The 24,724-nt window shown below is 38.3% G+C and overlaps 2 protein-coding genes across 3 annotated transcripts in view; one reads left to right on the forward strand and one right to left on the reverse strand.

The window, feature by feature from the left end:
* Positions 1–24,724, reverse strand: part of recql5 (RecQ helicase-like 5) — a 36,703-nt gene that overhangs the window by 608 nt on the left and 11,371 nt on the right. Inside the window, exons 8-17 of one of the 2 annotated variants that reach the window (XM_082185286.1) lie at positions 10,378–10,605; positions 10,193–10,286; positions 8,209–8,245; positions 8,018–8,076; positions 6,902–6,975; positions 6,622–6,715; positions 6,405–6,533; positions 3,491–4,002; positions 969–1,011; positions 26–247 (exon numbers count right to left, since the gene is read on the reverse strand). In XM_082185286.1, coding sequence (XP_082041412.1) covers positions 26–247; positions 969–1,011; positions 3,491–4,002; positions 6,405–6,533; positions 6,622–6,715; positions 6,902–6,975; positions 8,018–8,076; positions 8,209–8,245; positions 10,193–10,286; positions 10,378–10,605 — 1,492 coding nt within the window. Of the gene's footprint in view, positions 1–25; positions 266–968; positions 1,012–3,490; positions 4,003–6,404; positions 6,534–6,621; positions 6,716–6,901; positions 6,976–8,017; positions 8,077–8,208; positions 8,246–10,192; positions 10,287–10,377; positions 10,606–24,724 lie in introns of both variants that reach the window. The other variant, XM_082185285.1, reaches the window with a different exon arrangement.
* On the forward strand, positions 14,694–24,653 carry smim5 (small integral membrane protein 5). The gene is made up of 3 exons (XM_082187849.1): positions 14,694–14,902; positions 22,837–22,960; positions 24,304–24,653. The coding sequence occupies exons 2-3, from the start codon at positions 22,843–22,845 to the stop codon at positions 24,393–24,395; spliced, it is 210 nt and encodes a 69-aa protein (XP_082043975.1). The 5' UTR covers positions 14,694–14,902; positions 22,837–22,842; the 3' UTR covers positions 24,396–24,653.

The following is a 24,724-nucleotide window of genomic DNA, read 5'->3' on the forward strand; positions in this document are numbered from 1 at the left end:
TTTACATTTGAATGGAAATCATCACCTTGTTTGCGAATTTGCCCTTTTTGTAGAACGGATCCAGGCATCGGACCACGATATCAGCGGCCTCCTTCAGTGTCACGGGCTTTTGTGAAATCGCAGCCGCATCTCCGTTCATTGTGCCAAACTGCGTCTCCTGCACCACCGGGTCAAAGGTCACTCTCTTGCTGTCCTTCATCACGAGGTTTCGTTTCGCAGGAGGAGATGCCGCTCTCTCCTCACGTGACTGAGGAAAAGAAACAGACTACTGACATGACAATCAGCTCTCCATAAAGCTCTTGTTAAAGGGGTCATGTACTATTTTTTAATCATACATTTTTTTCCCTAAGGTCAATGTTTCTCATATTTTACGGAAGCCCTGAACCGTAAATGTATATATATATTATTTTTTTAAATCGGTAAAAAAAAAAAAACATTTAAAAATTACGAGAATAATGTCTTAGCATTTCAAGAAAAAAGTCGCAATATTTTGAGAATAAAGTTGAAATATTTTGAGAATAAAGTTGAAATATTTTGAGAATATAGTCGAAATATGTCAAGAATAAAGGCGTAATATTTTGAGAATAAAGTCGAAATATTTCAAGAATAAAGTCGTAATATTTTGAGAATAAAGTACTAAAAAAATGTTTTATGTTTATAGTTACTATTATGTTTAGATCCATGTCAGAGGCAGTTCGACTTCACAGGCGCATTTCTTAAAAAAAAACTAAAAAAACAAGAACTACGGAAGACGATTCTCGTAATTTTTATTTTATTCTGAAAATATTACAACTTTATTTTCAAAATATTATGACTTTAATCTCGAACTATAAAAAATTTAATCTTGAAATATTTCGGCTTTACTCTCGGATAAAAAAAAATACGGATTTTCTTCTTTCTTTTACGTTGCGGTTCAGGGGCTTCCGTATAATATGATTCCTTTGATGAAGAATAAATTGTGATATTACTTGTTTTGGCGATTCTTGTTGGCCGTCAGACTTCAGATTCCCTCTGTTTGGACAAAGAAACAACGGTTCAGAACACATTGAGAACATTTAAGGCATTTCCTTCATGATGACTGAGGGTGTGTTCACACTAGTAGTCAGTTCGCTTGATCCAAAAAAAAAAAAGAAAAAGAGAAACCGCTACATTTGGTTCTGGTTCGCTTAACGCTCATCATTTTTAACATCGAACCAACATACAAAACAAAAGGACTTTCATGACTGAGGCCTTGTCCACACTAATACGTTTTCATTTGAAAATGCATCTTTTTCTCTTCTTTTTGGCCTTCCGTCCACACCGAGATGGCGTTTTTATCAACAAAAACAAAGCTTTCTGAAAACACTCTCCAAAGTGGATACATTTAAAAACGCCGTTTTCACGTTGTTGTGTGGACTGCGAAAACGGAGACATTTGAAAACGCAAGTTTAGTCATGTGACGCATATTGAACCCCTAGACATTCATGTCTATAAAACGGTTCGTTCCAGTCCTTGATTCTGATTGGTCAATAGCTGTTTTATTCACGATAGACTCGCAAACATGCTTCACTCAACGGTTCTATGCATCACTACACAACACTTCTAGCAACCACATATGTTCTCAATATTGTTCTCTGAAGCTCATAGAGTATTGTGAGAGATCGAGTAAGCGAGTGTACCTTCATTTACAGTAGATATAGCATTTTCCTTCAAGTCAGTCCTATATTCGTAATAAAAAAATCTGTTTGAATGTCCACTGCGAAATCTTGTCCTTTTAACAGTTAAATGGTTTTCACAACAAATTTCAGTCCTTTCAATATAAAAGTCTTCTCTACTGACTGACTCACTCATAAAGACAGTCTTTTCCACCATCTAATGGCATCTAAAGGATTTTAGTGATTTTACTTCATTAAAGTTGCATTGATACATATTTTTTGGCTTTAAATATTTGTATTGTGTGGTATCCGCTTTATAAAAGCAATAAAGTACGAGAGGCTAGTGCTGTATCGTGAATAAGTCACGGATGAAGAGCGTTAGGCACGACGCAAAGAGGAGTTAAAAGGACAAATTGTGCCTGTTATGTGCTAATCACTTTCACACAGTTGCTAAAATATGTTACTTTGCACACTCTTCATAACACAGTCCTGCAAAGATGCCAGAAAATGTACTCATATTTTCTGTCCTGCTGAAACATGAGAGCAATGGCGTTTTACACCAAACATATAATGGTGACTGAGTGCGACCTGGCATTCAGTGAATGCTGAGATTTTGCTTAATCAAATTATCCTGCCAGAAGAATTGTGTGATAACTTTACGTCTGTCTGTTCCGTCTGTATCATCTCAGTGAACTTTTATGAGGGTTTACACATGTATGCACGGTCAGGTAAATTTAGCATTTTCCAACGTTCGAGTGTGGATGAGAAACTTTTGGAAAACGCGAGTGTGGACGGAGAGCGTTTTGAAATGAAACCTCTACCTGGATTAATGTAGACGTAGCCTGATTTTGCCAAACTGAATTTACGGAAACATCCAAAACAATGCGTTCTGGGCTAAACGCGCTTGTTGTATATGCGTACATACAGCATGATAGTATTTTTACCAGCTGAGAACTTGTGAAGAGCTTCGTTTGTAAGCGGACTCAGACCCATCTTTTCTGTGGTCTCGGTCCGCTTGTTCGGTGCGCACCAGGTTTCAGATGGCCACTTATTCAAATGAACCACACTAACAGAGCAATCGCACCAGGATTCATTTTAAAGGGGTGGTACTGTATAATACCCTTTTCACAAGATGTAAAATAAGTCTTTGATGTCCCCAGAGTGTGTATATGTGAAGTTTTAGCTCAAAATATTTTTAAATAGCATGTTAAAATTGTCACTTTTTGAGGGTGAGCAAAAACGCACCTTTTTTGTGTCTGTCCCTTTAAATGCAAATGAGCTGCTGCTCCCGGCACAGGGGGCAGAGCTTCAAGAGCTCGGTGTGTTATCAGCTCCTATTACCTCACACACACACACACTGAATATTTAAAAAACTTTTAGCCTTTTATGTTCAAACCAGATTCAGTCAATGATGGAGAGACTCAAGAAGAAGTGACAACATTTCTGAATGGTTAGATGATGAATTTATGTAGCCTATGTGTAGTTATCTTTTTGTCAATGATTAGCATATTCTGTCTTGATAATCTATAAATCGTGTTCCGGGGCGGGTTTTATGTAAATTTTAGGGTTCGAGATGTCACTAACCCGGGAGGAAAGTTGTGTAGTCTCTACCAGCCGTTTGTTGTAGTCCTTAAAACGCGATTTCTGTAAAAGCAAATATCTCCCTTTGCTTGGAACTTTGAGGATCTTAACTTTGCAGACGTTGTTTATGCTCAAACAGCAACATTACACACTAACTAAAGTTAGAAAAGTGAAATCATAATCAACCACCCCTTTAATCGAACCAAATCCGCCAAGTGTGAACACACCCTAGATAATCAAACAGCTCTGAGAGAGAGTGTCTTCTCCCATCATACCGGTCCATGATCGCCTCATCCTCTTCTGCAGAGGGACTCGCGTGTGCAGCAGCGTCATTCTCTGAAATGCTCTCTACATCCATGGAGGTGTTATTCATCGTTATGAAGTCAGTCAGATCTGGTGATGGTGAGTGATGGGGAGATCTTTCCTCCTCAGGCTCTGATTTAACACTTCCTCCTTTCATCTGAGGCGCGTCTACTTGCTTTTTCCCGAAATACTGTGATATACAGCGCATGTCTTTGGCTGCTTCTGCTAGTTTCTGCTGCTTCTTAGAGAGTCTTTTGCTTGGGCTGCTCAGGGAGGAAGTGCTGCTGGTTTTGGCTTTGATGGGGGACAAGCCGGCGGGTGTTGTTTTAGTGCTTTTCATCTCCTGTGTTTTTCCGGTTTCCTCCTCCTCTTCCTCACAGGGGTCTGTGCCGAGCATCTCCTTCTGAGAGTTCAGAAGATCTCCAGCTGTCTGGAACAGGCTGGACGAGCCACGAAATCCAGCGCCCACACGCTTCCTCTTCAGCTGGAATGTGAAGGACAAGAGGAGAACTATTTCAGCGGGTTTCTGTGGATACTTCAATTTCTATTATTACTTTTTATGTTCAATCTGAATCCCAGGAAACAAAGACAAAGTCCCGCCCCACTATTATTTCAAACTGAATAACCTGTTTTAGTTGTAATGAAATGCTATCATGGAAGAAATATGTGACCCTGGATCACAAAACCAGTCACGAGTCGCACGGGTATATTTGTGGCAATAGCCAACAATACATTGTATGGGTCAAAATGATCGATTTTTCTTTCATGGCAAAAATGATTGAATTTTTTTGAGTGAATTGAGTGCATTGTGAATGCAGCACAATCGTGAACATAAATGGACAACTTTAAAGGTGATTTTCTCAATGTTTTAATTTTTTTGCACCCTCAGATTCCAGATTTGAAGTTTTATCTCGGCCAAATATTGTCCTATCCTAACAAACAATACATCAATGGAAAGTTTATTTATTCAGCTTTCATGTGATGCACATATCTCCCGCGTGAAATTGCACATATCTCCCAAAATTTGCCCATGTGACTGGCTTTGTGGTCCAGGGTCACAAATGTATTGTAAATGCAGATACATATTAATTGATTGAAGTAAGTTGCCATTTGTTAACATTAGTTAATTCTTTAGTTAATTCTTTAGTTAACATGAACTAACAGAAAGTTTACAGACAGACAGATGATAGATAGATAGATAGATAGATAGATAGATAGATAGATAGATAGATAGATAGATAGATAGATAGATAGATAGATAGATAGATAGATAGATAGATAGATAGATAGATAGACAGACAGACAGACAGATAGATAGATAGATAGATATAGACAGATAGATAGATAGACAGACAGATAGACAGACAGACAGATAGATAGACAGACAGACAGATAGACAGACAGATAGACAGATAGATAGACACAGACAGATAGACAGACAGACAGATAGACAGATAGTTAGACAGACAGATAGACAGACAGACAGACAGATAAATAGACAGACAGATAGACAGACAGATAGATAGACATACAGATAGACAGATAGATAGACAGATAGATAGACAGACAGATAGATAGACAGACAGACAGATAAATAGACAGACAGACAGATAGACAGACAGACAGACATATAGATAGATAGATAAATAGACAGACAGACAGATAGATAGATAGACATACAGATAGACAGACAGACAGACAGACAGATAGATAGATAGATAGATAGATAGATAGATAGATAGATAGATAGATAGATAGATAGATAGATAGATAGATAGATAGATAGATAGATAGATAGATAGACAGACAGATAGACAGGCAGACAGATAGATAGATAGACAGATAGACAGACTAGACAGATAGACAGACAGACAGACATACATACATACAGATAGACAGACAGACAGACAGACAGACAGATAGATAGATAGACAGATATACAGATAGACAGATAGACAGACAGATATACAGATAGACAGACAGACAGACAGACAGACAGACAGACAGACAGACAGACAGACAGACAGACAGACAGACAGATAGAAAGATAGACAGATATACAGATCGACAGACAGATAGATAGATAGATAGATAGATAGATAGATAGATAGATAGATAGACATACAGACAGATAGACAGATAGACAGATAGATAGATAGATAGATAGATAGATAGATAGATAGATAGATAGATAGATAGATAGATAGATAGATAGATAGATAGATAGATAGTTGCATGTTTAACATGAATACCTGATATGCATTTATATTTTTATATTTATATTTTTATGTTACGCAATTGTTAATAAATGAAAATAATAATAATCTGATAGTTTGAAGTTTAGGCCTGCTTTCAATTATACAATAATGTTGAATGGCAATAATAACTTTATCATTTTAATCGGTATCAGTGAAACTGGCTTTCATTCTTAGTACTTAGTAAAAAGATGTCATTAAACATATTGTTACGGTTCTGTTCTGTTCTGTTATCTTTTAGGTAACACTTTATTTTACAATGTACTTACCATAGTAATAACAGTAAATTATGCATGATTACATAATTACTATACCTCAACCAAACCTTAGTCCTACCCTAACCCTATAGTAAGTACATGTTGTTAATTAATATTACTCAGTACTTAAATATATAATTACACTGTAACAATGACACCTTAAAATAGAGTGTAACCATCTTTTATATTGAAATTCTGTTCCGTTTCCTTTAGTTCCTGTTTCCCCGATGTGTTTAGTTTCGTTTGGTTACCGACTATCCCCAGCTGTGACTCGTTTAGTTCTCAGTGTGTTTATTACTCCCCGATACACCCTAATATATACACACTTTTAAATATGCATGTGCATCTGTAAGGACAAACTGTGACTGTCTCACTGAGTAGACTTGAGAAGCTGAAGTGAAGCCGTCTAGATGTTGAGTCTGAGATGATGAAGAGCCGGTCGCAGTGGCTTCAGCAGATTCACACCGTTTCTCCTCAGCTGCACTTTTCTTCATCTCTGACACCTGGAGAGGGGTTTATATGTGTGAACTCCTACTGTTACTGATAAAGGCTGAACATATGATGAGCTGAAGATGAATGATTAGCACTCACTCTCTTCAGGACCGCTGCCTTGTACAGGTTTGCTGATTTACTGGCCTTGAATATCTCATGCTCTATTTCTACAGCCTGATCAAGAGCCTCGAAGCTACGCCAGGAGAAAACAGTCAAGATCACAGAAATTACAATAAATATCACACATGATGGTATTAAATATATTACTCTGTATAAACGATGATTGGAAAAAAACACAACAATAGGTAAAATAATAATTGCTGCATCTCAGGAGAGAAGATGTAGCTAGGAGACAGTGATGGTGAAATCGTGACGTTACCTGTGTGAAAGCTCTACTGCCCCCCTGTGGCTGGACACACACTCCTGCAGCAGAGACAGGCAGTGCTCTCTGCTCTAAAACACACACACACACACACACACACATCAGAGTTTGAGACACAGTCTGGGCCTCCAGTGCACACGTGTGCCAGTAGAGGGCAGCATTACTCATCTCTCACCGTCTGGGAAACTCATGATGCAAACCACAGATTTACACCCATTTTGACACAGTGTTGTATTGCTTTGTCTATGAATGATTAAATCCACTAATATTAAAAGATGTAGCACACAAGCAATAAAACAAGAGCAATACATGACTAATATTAGTGGTTGACCGATATAGATTTCTCAATGCCGGATGACGATACTGATATCTGATGATATAGATGCTGTATATAAGACAGTTTAGTGATGTCAGATGTACACATAATTACTGAACCACTGACATATATTTCCATCATCATAACTTATGTATCTGTGAATAGGTGATCAAATGATTGTTCAGTCGAGTTCTGTTGTTTTATTATGTTTATGTAAAAAAAAACAAAAAAACTGAACAATTCTTTGACACAACATTTACTCAAAATTCACTTCAATGTTTGAAAATATAAACATTATTTAATATTAATTATTTAATATTTACATTAGTTAACATCGACTAAGAATGAACAATACTTCTACAGCATTAAGTGTAATAAATCCTGTAAAATATATTGCTTGTTTGTTAGTTTATGCATTAACATGTTAACAAATGAGACCGTATTGTAAAGTGTTACCTGGTCTATCTATCTATCTATCTATCTATCTATCTATCTATCTCTTTGTCCTGTCTATCTATCAATAAACTTTCTATCTATCTATCTATCTATCTATCTATCTATCTATCTATCTATCTATCTATCTATCTATCTATCTATCTATCTATCTATCTATCTATCTATCTATCTATCTATCTATCTGTCTGTCTGTCTTGTCTGTTTTTCTATCTATCAATAAACTGTCTGTCTGTATATCTTCTCTCTCTCTCTCTCTCTCTCTAAGTGAGTGTGAAACATTATACAGGATGTGGTGAAACAAGTTTAAAATTTATGATTCGAGATTTCTTTTAAATAAATACCTTCACCGTGAGTCTGGGAATCCTCTGACTAGCAGCATCCTTCAACACACAATCATCATCTGAGAAAACACCAACAACGTGATGCTTTACACTGACACACTGTCACATTTATTGAATAATAATAAACAAATAAAAATCCTCAAAATGTCCTTAGCATGGAAAATTACATATGTACCAACTCAAGCACTGACCTGGTGGAACAAACGTCTCCTTTGCCATATCTGAACCCTATAAACACGCAAACAAAAGAGAAGTTGATGACATGATACAACAACAACAACAACAACATTTATTTATAAAGCACATTTAAACACAATATAGATTGATCCAAAGTGCTGTACATAGTACAAAGCAGGTCTACACTTTCAAAAAGCAACAACAAAAAACACACACAAAAAAACACAACAACAACAACAATTACAGGTTTCCAAAAGCTAAAGAATAAAAATGCATAAGAAAACCCTCTTTATTTTCCCTCACAATAACTATTGTTTCCGCCTTAACACCAAAGTTACTGTTAGTACTGTAAAATCATAGTAAATGACTACATTTTTATAGAAATATGAGTGGTGCTTGCCTGTGCAAAACCCACTGCCTATGATTCTGTAATATGACAAAGAACTTGTATCAAGAAAGTAAATGATTTCATGTTCTCCATTAAAGGAGAAATGCCTTCAGTACAGCTGCAGATTGCTCAACTTTATGGGAGAGGCCTCAAACACACAGCTGGAAAACAGATGTGGAGAGAGAGAGAGAGAGAGAGAGAGAGAGAGAGAGAGAGAGAGAGAGAGTGTGTGTGAGAGCGAGAGAGAGAGAGAGACCGAGTGAGTGAGTGAGAGAGAGAGAGAGGGGGGGGGGGGGGGGGGGGGGGGGTTCTGGCACGGACTCAGACTGAGAGGGTGAAGCAAAGCAAGACTGTGGTTAAGCTGTATCACTGTACTTGCGTGACAATAAATGTGAGCACATTTACACTAATTTGTCATTACTGTAGGATTTTTGTGAAAAATACATAATTTAAAGGATAGTTTCCACACATCGGGCCCTATCATACACCCGGTGCAATGCAGCACCAGGCGCGACCCAAGTGTTTTTAGCTAGTTTCAGCCCGACGCAGTTATCATTTTCACGTCCTGTGCCACGTTATTTAAAAAGCAAATGCATTTGCACCCATTTGTGCGCTCATGAAAACGAGGTGTGTTCTAGCGCATTGTTGGACCGTTGCTATTTTGAGGACAACTGAAACAGACTGAGCCATTGACCAACTGAAACCTGGTCTAAAGTCAATGGCACATTATTTTATTATTTAAAGAGTGCATTAATAATATGTGCCTATAGACGGGTCCACAACACTTATTACACTATTAATTAATATTTCATTAAGAGAATAGTGACAACCCTTTTAGACATTGCGCCGGGCGCACCAACCATTTTTCCTGCCGTTAAACTAGCAAAAGTGGATTTGGACACGACCGAAGTGACCATGGCCTTAGATCGTTAAAATAGAGCCCATCATGTTGGTATTCTACTCCACTACCATTTTTATGAAATGATTTCTGAAGGATCATGTGACACTGAAGACTGCAGTAATGATGCTGAAAATTCAGCTTTGATCACAGGAATAAATTACAATATATTCACATTGAAAACAGTTATTAAATTGTAATAATATTTCACAATATTACTGTTTTACTGTATTTTTGATCAAATAAATGCAGTCTTGGCGAGCAGAAGAGACATTTTCAAAAACATTAAAAGATCTTACTGAGCCCAAACTTTTGAACGGTAGTGTATATCAGTATTTACTGAGAATGTAATGAGAATCGCTACTGAGAATACTAGGAATTTCAAAAAACCCTGTAAAATTAAAATAACTGGACTCGTTACACTGCATCCTCACCATCTGCGATCCAATAAGATTCCAGCGTTTTTGTCAACGCTGAAACCAATAACGCTGCACGATGACACAAACTATAACAACCAATGGAGTTTGTACTCTTATTACATCTATGACAATCTCTTCCAACTCTTGTGAAACTTGTTATACTGTATAATATTCAATGTTTTTCGATCTTCCACATGTTTGATAATGACTTATGATTTTTTGGGGGTGAAATGTGAAATTTTCATGAGATTCCCTGATTTTGCAAGTAGTGTTTCTGCTGGCCGTGTGTTCACCTTTCTCAGGTTCATCTGCTTCTTGAAGAGGCTTCCGAACTCTTTCTTTCTCTTTTCTGAGTCATCTTCCTCATCGCCCCATTCCTCATCACATCTGTACACACACACACACAGAGAAGCGCTCTCAGTCTCCACAGAATAACTACCCTGACTCGTACTGCTGCTTAAGTAACACGTCAGCTGACCTCTCAAACCCGTAACCCTTCCTGCCTCCGGCGTAGAGTTCGGGATCGAAGCCGAACGGTCCCCTGGGCACCGCGCTCTGGGCCGGGCCGGTGCTGGTGCTGGTGCTGAATGCGGCTGCTCTCGCCAGCTGAGCGCGGACCAGTTTGGGGTCACGGCAGAAGTCACACGACCCGGCGCAGTTGGGCTTCTGATTGCCAAAAAACTGTGAGATGGTGGCGTGTCTGCACCTGGAAATCAAGAATGACGGAACGATTAAAAGGAACCAAACAATGTATGTCATTATTATCCTAATTTTGGGGAGGGGGGTTTCTGAATGAAAATGAAATTTTACTCTCTGCCAGTAGGTGGTGCTTATGGAGCAGCAGAAATATAGCGGTTAATCTGGTAAACACAGCTGAAATTGATAGTACTGTGCACATCACAGTTTTTTGAGAAATAATAAGGGATAATGTACATTCAGTCATACCACTTATTACACAGCATTTCGCCACATAAATAATTATAGGTTGATTTGGGATGAAACTGAAATCGTTCCTGTTCGTTTCTCATAATCCAACAGTGTATAAAACAATAGTCGCAAAATGGCAGCATCTGCGTTTGTATGAAACGAGAGAGCGAGTCCACGATACTGGATGACATAAGTAAATAATTGTGCACAAAATATTGATTTGACTGAGTTAATATTTTATTAGCTCACCACACATAAAACTTCCACGAAGAAAAAACGTTCCTAGCAGGCGTATAGCACTAATGACAGTAGTATCCCGGATGAGCCTGCGTTATCTGTTTTCAATGGTTGTTATTTGGGAATAAATTACCACTGGATGGCACTTTTGACCAATCAGAATCAAGTATTCCACAGAGCAGTCTAAAACAAACAATATTTTACACTACGGTTGATGCGCTGGGCAGCCATTTTGGATTCTGAAGTTGGGGTTGTTGCAGTTCCCTGAGTTTCCCAGTCGCAACTCTGACTAAAAGTTGGTAAAAGCATTCCAGTTAAAAGTTCCTACTGGGAACTAGGAATGTCCTAGCCTGGTTCTACCAGACTCTCGTACATTTAATTTGTACAGAGAGTATGGCCTCTCTCCATTGACAAGCGTTAACTTCCTTGTAGGCGGGTTTTCTGTTGAAGTTTAAAACTATTGGATCTGCCCAGAGCCACTCTGGATCTTTCACCAATCGCTAATGTTTGGTCGTGACGTAACCCTACAACTAGCGCACGACCTCAACGTCATCGTTCTCAGCCACTCCCTCTGTTCGCTGATTGGACCGGTAAAAAAATGATCGGAGAAAACCAAATAATACACCACAATCCCAGACGTAGTACTGAAGGGAAATAAAATTGAGCGGAAGTACGAGGAGGGCGAAGCCAGGCTAGGAATGTCCTACTTCCGAGGACAAACAGAACACACTATAAGCAGTCGCTTGGCATAAATGTGCCGTATTCATTGACTGTGAACTGCTCTGAAATGCATCACTACACTACTGATAAAACACAAATGGACCTTTCTTGGCCACAAAATTTCACCAAAATGTCACTAATGGGACCTTAGAATGTCTGAGCAGAATTTTTATTTCAACAAACTTTGAGCACCAATTAAAAGCCAACAGGCTCCTTCTGACTGACTGAAAGTGTTCAGTTCAGTATTACTTTAGAAAAACCAGTGCTATTATATCTTATTCAATATTCTTTGTACTGCCAGTTTAGTTTTCTCTTCATATATCTCTTGCCTCCTAAAGGACTACAGGCAACTGAACTGTCAACTGTTGGACATACAACGACATTGACCAACCATTGGCTTGGCTTATCCGGGCCTTTAGACAAAACACCCATGTTGGTCACTAGCTATGTTAACATCCAAAGTTGCAAATTTAACTTAAGCGCAAAATTGGAATATCGCATGAAACGTGCGAATAAAGCACTGTTTCCATCCAGTCAGTCAACGAGAACAAAATCGTCACTTCCTGATAAACTGGCGCTAAAAGTCCGAAAAATGGAAGATGCTGCAATAGGAGAATATTAATTTCGAATAAATGACTTGCGCCTCAGAACGCGCAGACGAAACCCAATAAAGTTATCTTGCTTTCCGAGGCGGATGCTGCTGTTTGGGAACGCGGTCGTGTGAGACAGTTCTGGAAGGTAATTATGCTGAACCTCTTTGACGACAGACTTTGCTCAGGCATTTCAGAACAACCAAAACAGCATTTCAGTGAGATTGGTCCACTGGTTGGTCCAGTTATGCCATCCCATCACGCAAAGTCACATGACTTTTTGGATGCACATTGAGGAATTTATTCGTTAAATGTGTTTCTGTCATAGTTTATGCGTATGTTTTCTTATTTCTTATCCGACTCAATCGAGCGCATACGCATTTTTAGAATTTATGCGCATCTTGGCATTTCCATCCTTATTCCAAAATAAGTGGATGGAAACATAGCTACTGTATGATTTCACTGTACGTACGGGAAACTGTCTCCTTTTGTGTTCCATGTCAGAAAGAAAGTCACATGGGAGAGTAAATGATGAGTTCTGTTTGAAAATTTTCAAGTTTTTGGTGAACTACCCTTAGAAAGAAGAACAGAGGATGTTTTCTGCATGTGTAACGGCTGCACACACACACACACTTACACTCTAAAATAGAGACGTGCACTTCTCACTTCTCTGAGGTCAGGGTTTCAGGTTTCAGAGTCTGAAATAGCTGGTCTGAAACAACCCCCCCACCCACCCCACCCAAAACACATTTACATGGTCTGTCACACTAAGACCACTGCCACCCATAACCAGAGTGTTCACTACAACTCACACTGACCACGCTTTTCCCATTAGTGACTTCCTCTGAAGGCACGCACACAGCAATGCTGTCCTCCTCTCTCAATGTAGACACTAGATGTCTGAAAGCATATGCAACTTATGGAAACAAATGCAGAAAAATTGACAAATCCCCGACAGTAAACTGATGCGACACTTCTTTTTTTTAAGTGTTGCTTTGAAACATCACACTGTTTCACACTTAAAAGGTGTGAACGTTTCCTCAGCTGTCTGACAGAGAGAGCAAATAAACTAACTATAAATAAAGTGAACATATCTGGGTCATGGTTTATCCCAAAATCAAATAGATTGTGTTTTTCCATAAGGAAAATGGGTTACACTTTGTTTAACGGTGACACTGACACAGTAATTATAGATACAAGTATGGAGTAATATTAATTAAACAAGTACTCACTATATAATTAAGGTTAGGATTTAGATTAGAGTTAAGCATAATTTACAGTGATTAATATAGTATTTTCATGAGGATAAGGCACAACACCCAATTCTCAAGAAAATAAAATATATAAATCTAATAATATAACTAGGACATATTATTTCAATCGTAAATTATTTTGTCTTAAATGTATGCTGATTTCAATAACTGTAAAAACATACATAAATAATAATTAAAATACAATACAAATAACTATTAATGTAAAAAAAAAATGGTATGGTCCTAAAACAGGCTTCATTGTCTTAGGCAAAATATTTTTATATTTATTATTAATTATTATTAAATATTAAAAGACTTTTTTTTATTTCTGACTGTGTGGTGAGACACATGACATTGAAAACAAACCTCTGCATAGTGCGGTTCAATCATTTTTTTGACAAAATATATTTATTATTATTTTAAAAAATTTTACTTCATCGGAGTGGTATGAAACAAATAGCAATTATTGTTTTCATAGCAATAAACAAACTTCATTTTAAATTTTTTCCACTTTAGCAATAATCTGCCACATGTTGTCTTTAAAAAGAAACCAAACTTAAGTCTGTGCTCCAAAGCATTACATTTTTTTAAAAAGTGAATAAATGGATCATAAATATAAATAAACATAAATATAATTTAGTACCATCAAAAAATATTAAATAAACATTGTCGAAGTAAGAATAGTACATTAATTTCATTCAACAAATAACAGAAATATTTTTTTTTTTTCTTTTTTTTTTACCTCCACAAGAGGAGCACCAGAGGGTTAACAACATATTATATAAGATATATTGATGAGTGACACTGAAAAACAAATGTCCTACTTTTTAGGTCATTTGTTTTCCTAAATCCAGAGCACGCACGCACACACACACACACACACACACACACACACACACACACACACACAGAGAGACTCACACAGTCAGTTTCAAAAGTACTTCAAGACTTTGTTTGACAAAAGGAGGAGGAAAAACTGTTTCCACAGTGATTTGAGGGGAGGAGAAAAGACGGGGCCAGACAAAAAAGGGGGTGGCGATGGATCTGGTAAACAGAGAGAGAGAGAGAGAGAGAGAGAGAGAGAGAGAGAGAGAGAGACAGAGCGCTACACAGCCCAGCCCAAAAGACTCGTTAAACTGGAAAACTGCAGGCCAAACACATCTGAGAGACACTGAGCAGCTCACAACAACTGTATGACGGGACAGAGAGCGCTCTAACGGACCAAGTTCATAAACAACGAGAGATACAGGGGACGTGACAACAAACTGGATCAAAGGTGAGAGCAGAACAAGATCTGTGTGTGTGTGTTTGGAGTGACTGTGAGCATTCAAATAAAAACTTGGTCTTAGTTTGTGCATCTACAACTTCCAAAAACATGAGAGACCATGTACAAGAAGAAATGAAGGGGAAACATGAGTCTCTGCACAGCGTCCAGCAAAAGTATCTGGACACACAAACCCCACGTTGAGTTTTATGAGGTAAACAAAAAAAGTAAAGCTGGGCTGTATATCCAATATAACCACAAGTTTTGCTAGAAATATCAAAGTTAGCAACATTGTGAATAATGTGATGATTTTAATGCACTTTCTGAAGAATTCGACCATTTTCCATCCGCCTCGTGACTCACAATTCACAGGAACAGCGACTGATTCACTTCCAAACAATTAACTTGTCATCATAGTTAGAGTAATATGGTTAATAAAAATGCAGCCGTTCATTGTTTGTTCATGTCCGTTCAGGTCCATTTAATAACATGAACAGATACAACTTTTGATTTAAACAATGTATTAGGAAATCTTGAAATGAACATTATGTTTATCAAATGCTTGAGAAGTATTTCTCATTGTTAGTTGGTTAATGGAGTTTACTAATGTTAAAAGCATTATTGTAAAATGTTGCCAAAATATTGCTGTTATATAACTATGCATTGTTATATAGGAGCGTATAAATAAAAATGATTCGTTGAACTGTGTGGAGAATATCTCTTGATTTTACTGTTTTTCTTGTACAAATTCCAAGCAAAACATTTCCTAAAACGATGAATGCTAGTTCATAACCCTAAAATTATTTCATTTGATATATTGTCATAACGTACGGTGACACTTTGTGCTTGTGAAATATTAATTCATAATTAATATCCTCATGAACTCGAGGGGAAACGACAAAAAATATCATCAAAACTTATGATTCCAAAGACATAAAGCAGAAATTATGAAGACAAGTGAACATCTTGCATTTGTCCTGTTTTGTTGTCTAATATGAAGTGTCGAATTTAACGCATCACAAAATATGATTTACGATTGCAGAAGCTTATTCACAAACTCATACTCTAATATTCACAAAGTATGATTTGCAAACGAACAACCGAATTAAAACTCACAAATGCAAAACATCATTCACAATATTAGATTTAATGTTTTTGCACATTCCTGATGTCTCGTATGTTATGCATGTTATTAAACGGACACTCTCTTTAGCCAATCAGATGCGAGTTTTCAGTCCAACCAATAAAAATATGCTTTGACTCAAGAAGCATAACTTAACATGTGCAAAATTACATTTTACTATGAAAACAATTGCCTATAAACATGGATTCTGGTTATCAGCCACCAGCTAATCGATTCAGCGGTTAACATTTACAACACTACATGTAAGCTGTGTAAAATGACTTCACATTTATGCCAGTAGATGGCGTTTCTGAAACTGCAGGGGCCGGTTTCACAAAGATAGACTTTGACTATGGCTTAGATATAGTAGATAGTCAGACTTCAGATAGACATCTAAATCAGACCGTTGCACAAAGCACTTAAGACTCTGACTATCTTAAGTAGGACTACACTGCAATGCATTCTGGGTAAAATAAGACACTTTTCAAAACAAAAAACATGGCGGATCGAGTAAGCGCATTCAACCGCTCAGTGCAGTTTACCCCCAGCGGAAAATGTGTACAAAACTGTTGGAAGAGTATAACAGTTACAAGGACATTTTACTCGCGAAATTTAGCGGAGAATGTAGTAACAAGACGAAATGTTTAAATGAGCCATTTTCCATTTTCCCTTTTCTTTTGGCTGCTTGTAATGTAACTGATTGTTACTGCTGGTTGACGAGGTAACAGAGTCTTAGACCTTAGCCTGGGGGTAAGGTGTCTGGGGGTAAGTTAGCCTGGGGGGTAAGGTGTCTGGGGGTAAGTTAGCCTGGGGGGTAAGGTGTCTGGGGGTAAGTTAGCCAGGGGGTAAGGTGTCTGGGGGTAAGTTAGCCTGGGGGTAAGGTAGCCTGGGGGTAAGGTGTCTGGGGGTAAGGTAGCCTGGGGGTAAGGTGTCTGGGGGTAAGTTAGCCAGGGGGTAAGGTGTCTGGGGGTAAGTTAGCCTGGGGGTAAGGTAGCCTGGGGGTAAGGTGTCTGGGGGTAAGTTAGCCTGGGGGGTAAGGTGTCTGGGGGTAAGTTAGCCAGGGGGTAAGGTGTCTGGGGGTAAGTTAGCCAGGGGGTAAGGTGTCTGGGGGTAAGTTAGCCTGGGGGTAAGGTAGCCTGGGGGTAAGGTAGCCTGGGGGTAAGGTAGCCTGGGGGTAAGGTAGCCTGGGGGTAAGGTGTCTGGGGGTAAGGTAGCCTGGGGGTAAGCTGTCAAATATTTTTGGTCAAAATTTTGTCAGTCTTTATTTTTGTGAAACAGTCTAACTTGCATTAGACTAGTCTAGTCTATGAGCACATTTTAGACTTGTCTAACACTATAGACCCGTCTAAAATAGCTTTGTGAAACTGGCCCCAGAAATATAGCGGTTGCATTTATAAACAACGTTATTACGCATTGTACGGAGGAACGTTTTTGAAGACAGTCAGTTCCCTTCAGAAATTACAGAATATAAAACCTTCCACACAAAACTCATCGGATATGCACAAATCACATGAATGATATTTCCGTGTCAGAACGTCAATTTTGTAATACAGCATAAGGGTAAACATTGTCATAATCAATAATACATCATAAATGTATTTGATTGTGAACCGCTCTGAATCCCCTCCACGTTTTAACTTTGAAAAGCGCAGCGCTCACAATTAAATCCTTTCCAAGCTCGAAGTATCACATTAAAACTAGGGCTGGGAATCGATTAAAAAAAATTAACTAATTAATTGCACAATTTCTGTAATTAATTGCAATTAATTGCGCTTCCCCCAAGCTTGTAATCATCAATATTTAAACTTAGAATCACCTAATTAAACAACACAGGAAAAAAAGGGAACAGAAAATAGCCCTATATTAAAATATTAAACATCAATATATCAATATATTATTCTTTTTCAATAATCAATCAACATAATCAATTTAACAGATTATTATTATTATTATTATTTTATTAATTATTAAAACAAAATATAGTCCTACAAAGCTATTATTACCAGAGCATGTGATCAGAGCAGGTCATTTTACCATTGTTGCCCAGCATGGCTATACCAGCTCAGCAAACAGAAGTCAACAGAGAAATTTCACGTTACTTGAGTGGACTTTACTTTTCCAGTGCTTAGTACATGATTGAAGCCTTTGGGCCGTTAACGACAGAGCCGCCGACACACACACACACACACACACACATACACACACACACACACACACGGAACGGAGAGCTCGCCGCTGCTGGGCCATTAACGACAGAGCGAGCCGACACACACACACACACACACACACACACACACACACACACTAGGGGTGTCAAAATTAATCGTTTCTACGATGCATCGCGATGCAGACGAGGACGATTCGGTATCGGTTCAGTAATAGACCATAACCGGTTATAATGTACTGACGCTTTTCTTACGTCATTTGTCGTGTACGTGCTTTGTTGCGGTAGCATACAATGGCAGAGGGAGGAGAGACGCGAGTGAGAGAAAATTAAAAATGCTCCAACTACTTTAAAAGCCTACATCTGGGCACATTTCGGCTTTTATGAACAACCTGGTAAGTACGACCTGCAGAAGACACGCGCTGTGTACGCTCATGTCACGCACAAATAGAATATGCAGGAGGTAATATCACTAACTTGATAAACCACGTTAGCCGTTTTCACCCCGAGCTGTTATCGCCCGGCAGAGTCTGACTGCTTTAGAGTAAGTGGATGAGCTCCGTCACCCGAATCCGCAGCCAAAAACAAATCACCCACCCGCCCCAATAACTTTCTCTGATTTAAGTATCCGCACCCGATGGTCAAATTACAATTATTCTGTGTTGTTACGCGTGATTATAAATGGATGATCGTCACTTTCAACAGCGGACTCGGCGACGGTTGATGCGCGCATCTTTAATGGTAACATAATACACTGATTAATGAGTGCTGCTTTAAATGAACATTTCTTTAAAACAAAATTTATTTGACAGATTTTCCTTTTCTTAGTGTCATAAACAAGCTTTAATCCCTTGAAACTTAAACTGGAATGTCACTGTGACTTCCCGAACAGGCGAGCACATGCGCGCACACATCACTTTTGAAGTAAAATTTAAAATTGAGGATGCGGTGCATCGTGATGCATCGTGATATCGAATTGAACCGGATCGATGACATAATAATCATAATCGAACCGAACCGTGAGACCAGTGTCGGTTCACACCCCTAACACACACACACACGCACGCGCGCGCGCGGAGCACAGAGCGCGCCGACCGACCGACACACACACACACTCACGCGCGCGGAGCACAGAGCGCGACGCACATACCGAGCGGAAAAGACCCGCTCATGAAAGCTGCCCGAGAATGAAACCTGACCGCCGAACATGGAGGGGCGGGACGGCATATTTCGGCCTTTTTAATAGCAGACGCAACAGGAAATCATTAAAACGAGGCAAAAAAAAAAAGTGGTGCGTCAATTGCGTTATTTTTTTTTAACGCGTTAAACATTTCAAATTAATCGCAAAGATTAACGCGTTAATTCCCCCAGCCCTAATTAAAACATATCGCGACTGCTGTTTAAAGTCCCAAAATTTTAATAATTAAGACTTTTGATATTCAACTTCATATATTCAAGACTATGTACGGCCTTAAATTTGATAAAACTGCATGTAAGTCTTTTAAGGTAAAACCATTCAGAAATGTGTGAATTATAAAAATATTTATGAAAAGTGTTTTGTGTTTCTTCATCTTTATGCAAATACATTTGGTTGTGCAATTGTCTTTTGTGAATATTAATAGGTTATGAGATGGTGAATTGTTGTTTGCAAGCTTTTCTTAAGATACGCAGTTTACAAAAATGCATATAGGCTACTGTATAACACTTAACTGGCATAGCAAAAGCGATTATGGATGCATCTGAAATAGCATACTCTCTCGAGTATTGAGTAGGCACTTAATTTGAATAAGTAATTACTTCACGACAGCTAAAAAAGTATGTTCTATATAGTATGAATGTAATCTGGACCATTCGCCATGTTGTCATTATCATGTGACCTACAGCCATCAGTTAGGTTGCTTAACTGCCATAAATAAATCCTCTCCAGTGGCCTCATGGGACAGTAAAGTGTCATTTAAAAAAAAAATATATATATTTTAAATACTTTTTGGTGAACTTGGACATACTTGTCACATACTGTGTTTCGCCTACTATATAGTTGGGATGTATGCAATTTTGGACGCAGACAACAAATAATGCAATATTTTTTTAGTTTTTCATAATACAGCTATGTCATAATTATTCAATATTGCTGTTTTTAAATCACTAGAAAGGTAGGGTACAAAACTTGACTTTAGGGGGTTGAATAATTATATATATATATATATATATATATATATACAAAAAGCAAAAACTCCAGTGTTAAATGATATATGTCAAAATGATGTATGTTAAATGATATGTCAAAATATGATTATGTCAAAACATAACCAACACCACCTGATCAACTTTTCTCTTTGTTCATCTGAGAGTTATAACTCAGATACAACAGCCAAACTAAATCTAAGGTTAATGATTTAAGGGTCAAGAGCCCAACTAAAGCAAACACTGATCACCATAACGGTATCTTAAAAAGTTAGATTTTCTCCTTCAGTGATTCTGCTTGTTAACATCGGGTGTCTTCAATATTGGTCAATCATCACTCAGTGAATCACTTAATGAGCTCATTAACTTTAACACTCTTGAGTGTTAATTTAACACTCATATTTTACCCCTTTAACACTCTTGAGTCTGGAGCCATATAAACTACCAGGAGAGTTCATTTAACACTGGAGTTTTTGCTGTGTATATAATGTTTAGGAGGCAGTTTTATTTATTTTTTTATTCAGAAACTCAACTTCAAGTTCTCAGATAAAAATTAATTATCAGACTGTGATGTCGTATAGAATTAGATTCAGGCATAATTCTAGAAGGAACAGAATAACGTTCTTGAGACCAGAGAGTCAACACATTCAATACAGGACAATCCAAACTCAATTTAACAGAGGAAACGGTGTTGAAAGGAGGGAATAACAGTAAGGAATGATTCTCTCATCAGCAGAGTTAGTTTCATACAGTGATGGCACACCCAACAGCGTCTATCATGAGGAAACACACCCACGAAGCTCAACTAGCAGGTTCTGCTGTTTCTACATTCTTCAGCAAAACCACAGGAAACATTCTGCAAGGCCTCGGTTCTGAACTACTGCCATTCATTTGACTAATAACTGCCAACACAAATAGGACGAATAATAGTTCTCATGTGCTTAAAGCAGCCATTTGTCAATACAGGGTTTGCATGATGCCTCGGAGAAATGCTAATCTATCAGCCAACAATCATGAGTCCAACCTGTTTTTCCCATTGATCAGAGTCTTTTTGATTCCAAAAGTCCACAGGAATAATTGTACTTGTTCAAAAAACGTATTTTAATCTAATCTACGGACACTCATAGTTTCTGTAAATTAGACAAGGAACTGGGTGCCGTTTACATGACAACATTTTCAACTAAAAACAGCAAACTTACAATCCATTTTGGCCGTTTGAGTTTTGGGGCCTGAAAACGCAAACTTTTGAAAACGGGTTTCGAAGTGCAAGTTTGAAAACGACACTGTTGTCGTCTCTGCGTAAACTACTAAAATGTGTATCTGTGCAAACGGTGACGTCATGCGCATATGTATTACGTGTTCACTCTATATGCGAGTAGCTTTTCTTTACAAAGTGGCATCGCCAACTACTGGCCTGGCAAGAAAAATACAGCGGTTTTACTCGTTTTCATGGGTACGTGTGAACGGGGATCATTTTGACAATGCTGTCGCCTGTATGCTAAAAACAGAAAGGAAAAACTTTTCCCTTTTTAGTACATTGTTGCAGTGCAAACGTGCCCTAAAATAGTCATAACACAATTACAGTAATTAAATTTCACGATTTCACAAGTTCTAATAACGTTAGCTGAATGTTCTTTAGGGATGCCACTCTTTTTAACCCATGTAGTCTAGATGGAAATAGGGGTCCACGCGTACCCCCCGGCTTTTTTTATGCCACCTGATTTTTTAAAATCCTTAAAGTATCTATTTTCAGAATCTGCCGGGTACTAATCTGAAATAATGTCCCAAAGGCTTCATTTTTAACCCTTTGCTGCACCCGACCGGAACCCGAATTACACAATTTTTTTTTCAAGTCAGATATCACTTTTAAAATCAGGCTTCCTCATACAGTATATCCAGGTTTTCCAAGACCATGGGAATGCTGGTTCTTCAGATAAAAAACTAAGTTGTTGAGGGAGAGAGGGGAATTAAAATGAGAAATGTTTTGATATTTACTTTTTAAATCTTATTTTAAAGCTAGTTTTGTCTTATTTTAAGTCATTTTGAGGTCTGGCGCCCTGCTATAGATCAATATGTGATATCATATCATATAATAATCAACATAATTAAATACTAAACTGTCACTGTTATAACCTGGCAGCTGAGGCTCCCATAAATAATTATTTTACAAATGTAATAAAAATGTAAATAGCTTTACAGAACAGTTACAGTTTAAAACTGTTGTTATTTAAAAAATAACAACAACAACAGGATTTTTCAGCTGAATTAGCAAGACCACACATACCAGCTTTCCACTGCAAATTATAAGGTGATTTGTCTTTTTATATGTACAAAAACTGTATATTTAACTGTACTATTTTACTGTAACACTACAGGAAGTGTAAGGTTAGATCCTTACTTGCCTTTGAACCAATTAACAGATTTTTACAGTCGCATTTATACGGTTAAAATTGCGATATTTGTGCTTGTGTTTAGGCCAGAATGGGCGCTTCAGAGGACGTGATGGGAATCCTCCAGAGCGTCTGGACCAAACTGCAGGCTCTTCCCCAGGAGCACCCGCTCACACAGACGGCGTTCGTCATCATCCTGCTGTTCTTCTGTAAGCACAGTCTTCTCTCTACACTGGGCTGTCATTACGTCTCTGCACTGTGCCCACATTTATCTGAACGCGAGGCGGAGAGGCTATAAGAGGCTCTACTGTGATTAAAGGCCTCCACCAAGCGCACATCCATATTTATCCTGCTATTTTAGTGAGCGCACTGCACTTAAACTCTAACTAGACTCTAATTGTGGGACTGTAACGTTAGTTGTTAAAGTTAGGGTTTCTCACATCAGAAATCCAAAGATTTGAGTCGTTCTGAAGCTTGGTTTGCAGAAATGCTGTGTTTTTTTTTTAACTGCAAAGGAAGTTTTAAGTTCTCAAAGTTGCAGTTTCATAGTATCAACCTTAATTTTACTATACAATGACCTCACTTTAGATTCCTTAAAAGCTTTGTTACCAAAGACTGACAGAAAGGTTAAAGTCACCATGAAATCTTTTATGGAAATTTGAAGTATTTATTATAAATTACCATGGTCTGTCTGATTGCTCAATTCTGATTGGCTGGAAGGTGTGCATTAAAACCAATCCAATCAATTCCTCACAGACAAAATCAAGCCCCGCCCTACATCTGTTCTTGTTCCAGAAGCCGTTTCACTCAGATATACGTCACAACGGAGAAGAAAAGGCTGTCACAGCTTCTGTTTAGTTTCAGTAAACAGTTTAGGGCTTTTCACTCTTGAACTAGTTAACCCTGGGTCATTTTAAACCCAGAGTAAACTGAATCCTGGGTTATCTTGATTCACATTTCACATTACTCATAATTTACTCAAGGTTAACACTTAATCCTTTCCTAAACCCTGGGTGAACTTCCTCATTTGCATATTTGCGGCATCAGTGTCACTGATTGGACGAACGCAGCACGTGACCTGTTTATCTCTATCATTGGACATACTCATATTTTATATTGCCGTAGCCTACTATCAGCTTTATAATGGACCTTTCAGATAAAGGTAAATTGAACTCTTTACACCAATTGTCAAGTTTTCTATCACCATTTTTCCCCTCAAACACTAAAGCTACTGTATATATAGCGCGCAATGTTTCCATAACGGTACAAAGCACGTGAATATGAGGCACGCTATTGGTTGTCGGTTGCTAAGCATCTAGTCATAACATTCTAACACCGCATCATTTCACACTGTACAAGTTTGGCACCGCAATGCAGGGTTTCATAACCCTGGGTAAAAAAATGGTGCTAACCCTCTTCTAAATTACAAGTGTGAAACGCTCAGGGTTAAAAGCAGGGTTTAGAATGACGATAACCCGGGGTTAAGCGTAGTGTGAAAAGCCCTTTTGACTACGACGTGTGACAAAATCTCCATGTTTTCTTCTTCTTCCAGTGACATTCATCGCTCTGATCGTGACCGGATGTGTCTACGGCTGCTGCGGCTGCTGCACTGGCGGGTCCAGGAACAAAGTCTCTGCCGTCTGAAACACGGCCAGCGAGAAGATACAAAACAGACCACAATGGGCCAAAATAAAATCTGGTGGAGTTTGACCGTTTTGTTTGTGACCGCTGCGATATCACACATTAACAGCGATAAAATTCAGCCACTGTAAAGCTGCATGAACACACAACACGCATCAGCTACAGTCATGAAGCAAATCTTCAGATGCAGAAACAAGCATCTGGCTGAGGATTATGGTCCCCCTTAATTATGGAAGTCACAAATAAACACTATATTCCCAACCTCTGTCATTATATGAACGGTGAACCACTGTGAAACCAGTGGCTGCCCTCTGCTGGTCGCTCACACCACT

Source organism: Leuciscus leuciscus (assembly GCF_965113295.1).
Source record: "Leuciscus leuciscus genome assembly, chromosome: 1".
NCBI classification, from domain to species: domain Eukaryota; kingdom Metazoa; phylum Chordata; class Actinopteri; order Cypriniformes; family Leuciscidae; genus Leuciscus; species Leuciscus leuciscus.

What these genes read in the sequence shown, in the direction of transcription:
- smim5 (XM_082187849.1), top strand. Translation starts at nt 22,843, where the DNA reads ATGGGCGCTTCAGAGGACGTGATGGGAATCCTCCAGAGCGTCTGGACC. An exon ending in CATCATCCTGCTGTTCTTCT is followed by an intron (nt 22,961 to 24,303) that starts GTAAGCACAGTC and finishes TTCTTCTTCCAG; the next exon opens with TGACATTCATCGCTCTGATC.